Source organism: Diabrotica undecimpunctata, chromosome 6 (genome assembly GCF_040954645.1).
Source record: "Diabrotica undecimpunctata isolate CICGRU chromosome 6, icDiaUnde3, whole genome shotgun sequence".
NCBI lineage: Eukaryota > Metazoa > Arthropoda > Insecta > Coleoptera > Chrysomelidae > Diabrotica > Diabrotica undecimpunctata.
Window position 1 is genome coordinate 42,189,489 of NC_092808.1, and position 2,740 is coordinate 42,192,228.

At 36.7% G+C, this 2,740-nt stretch overlaps 1 protein-coding gene across 1 annotated transcript; it reads left to right on the forward strand.

Annotated features, from left to right (window-relative positions):
- The first annotated feature begins 1,798 nt into the window (after positions 1-1,798).
- On the forward strand, positions 1,799-2,125 carry LOC140444310 (uncharacterized). Its single transcript, XM_072536059.1, has one exon. It carries the CDS (start codon positions 1,799-1,801, stop codon positions 2,123-2,125), a length of 327 nt encoding a protein of 108 aa, XP_072392160.1.
- Positions 2,126-2,740: the final 615 nt, after the last annotated feature.

The window sequence follows — 2,740 nt, forward strand, 5'->3', positions numbered from 1 at the left end:
TGTATGAGGTAATTAAAAAATATATTCATGAAGCGGCAAATGAAGCACTGGGAAAAGTTGAAAATCGGAAAAAAGGAAAACCTGAATGGTTGTCAACGGAACTAGAAGAGAAAGTTCTCAAGAAAAAACAAACATATCACATATGGCTTCAATCCAAAGATCCTCAAGACAGAGAAATATACGCTAAATGGAATAGAGAAGTTAAAAAAGACGTGGATAAGGCGAAAAATATAAACTGGGAGGCTAAGTGTGATAAACTGGACAGATTTATGGGTGGAACAAAAGTGGCACAAGCTTGGAAAACATTAAAGCAGTTTAGAAAAAATGAGAAAAATGAAGACAACATTTCTCTCATAAAGTTAAGTGAATGGGAAGAATATTATACGAAACTGATAAAAGAGGATAGAGTAGAGTACAGATGGAAGAAGATAAGGAAATTAATAGACAACAGAGACGAAAGACAGGAAATCCCTATAATAACATTATCTGAATTGACGGAAACCTTAAATGAGGTTAAAAACGGAAAAGCCGCAGGGCCTGGAGACATTCCCATAGAGCTGGTTAAATATGGGCCGACTGCACTTTTAGAATTAATAGTAGACCTTTTCAATAAATATATGTGTGGAGACGATTAAAGAAGAGGATTGAAAGACAGATACAAGATATTGAACAACAAAGCGACTTTCGTACCGGGAGATCCTGCCTTGATAATATATTTATCCTACGACAAATAATTGAAAAGCGAGTCGAAAGAAGTAGAGACCCATTTGGTATTTATAGACCTTGAGAAAGCATATGATAGTGTCCCGTTAAAGAAAATGTTTGAGGTCCTCGAAAGGTCCGGATTGGATTCGACGTATATCCGAGCGATATATAAATTGTACGAAAATGCAGTTAGTTGTGTAAAAATTGGAACCAGAACCTCAAATGAATTTAAAGTCACTAAAGGCCTAAAGCAAGGATGCTGTTTGTCACCGACACTCTTTAAAATATACGTTCAAGAAGTATTGAGGAATTGAAGAAATAAATGTAGATTTATGGGCATCGAAGTGGGACAAGAAACTCTGTATACATTGTTGTTTGCAGATGATCAGGTGGTGGTTGCAACCGATAAGGAAGATATAAATTATATGAATCGAAAATTATTTAAGGAATATGCCAAATGGGGGCTTACTGTAAACATAAGCAAAACAGAATATTTAAAAATTGAATGAAATACCACAGAACTGAGGCTTGAAAACGCAGTCATAAAAGGCTGCGACCAGTATAAATATCTAGGAAGTATCATATCAGCAGATGGCAGAGTTAAGATAGATGTACAAAACCGAATAACCCAAGGAAAAAAATGCATCCGAATACTGAATTCATTACTGTGGTCTAATAAAATAAAGATGCATACCAAACTTCGCGTATACAGAGCAATTGTAGAACCAGTTACCACATATGGTGCCGAATGTTGGACGATGACAAAGAATGAACGAGATAAAGTAGACATTGTGGAAATGGATTATCTTAGAAGGTCATGTCGAGTATCGAGAATGGAAATAATCAGGAATAAGGAAATACGAAACCGTACAGGAATTAGAGATACTCTTTCAGATAGAATACAAGGAAGGCAATTACAATGGTATGGTCACGTGATGAGAATGGAGGAGGAGCGGTGGCCAAAGAAAGCCTTAATGTATGTTCCGCCAGAAAGAAGGAAAAGGGGAAGACCACCAAATTCCTGGAGAGGAGAAATTACAAAAACAATGCAATCTAGAGGCTTAGAAGAGGGAGATTGGAGAGATAGGAAAAGATGGAGGCTGGAATGCGGAAAGCGGCAATCGCCGTAGGACCCCCGTTATATGATGATGTTCAGCTCGCGCGATTACTTCAACGTGAACATCTTTTAACTGTTATAGGAACGTTACGAAAAAATAAACCTCAAATTCCTCTAGTGCTAACACAACAAGGGCCAGAAAAAACCAGTATGTTCGCATTTCAAGAGAAGTGTACCCTTGTATCGTATGTACCCCGAAAAGGTAAAAATGTTTTAGTGATATCTACTATGCATTACGACGACAACATTGATAATTCAACAGGTAAACCAGAAATAATCATAGAACATAATAAGACTATATGAGGCGTGGATGTCGTGGACAAACTCAGCGCGGCATACAATTGCGCTAGAGCAACCCGTCGCTGGCCAATGGTCATTTTTTACAGTTGTTTGAATGTCGCTGGGATAAATTCCTACATTATATACAAATCGAATACAGACACACGCATTTCAAGACGAAAGTTTTTGGAAGACTTAGGTTTTCAACTTATTGACGAACATATTCGCAGACGAGCCCTAGAACAAAATATTCCAAGGACAATTCGTATGAGGTTAGTGGAAATTTGTGGTATGCAGACAAGAAATCAACCTATCCAGAATAATGTGTATGAAAGATGTACGTTCTGCAGTAGTAAGAAAAACCGCAAAACTCGGTTTCTTTGTAGGCAGTGTGGCAAATATTATGTGTTTGGAACATTTAAGCGGACTATGCGTTGTGTGCAGTGTAAAAGAAAATCAGAAAGCAAATGGACAATAGTTTCAGTTTATGTTGGACATCTGCTGAATAATTTTTTTTTTGTGACATTTTAGCCCTTGTCTTTATGTTTGTTGATATTTTTTATTCAAAAACTTGACATGTTTTTGTAAATGGTTTGTCAATTATGTTAGTACCTAAAAGAATATAATTTTTTTAATGTG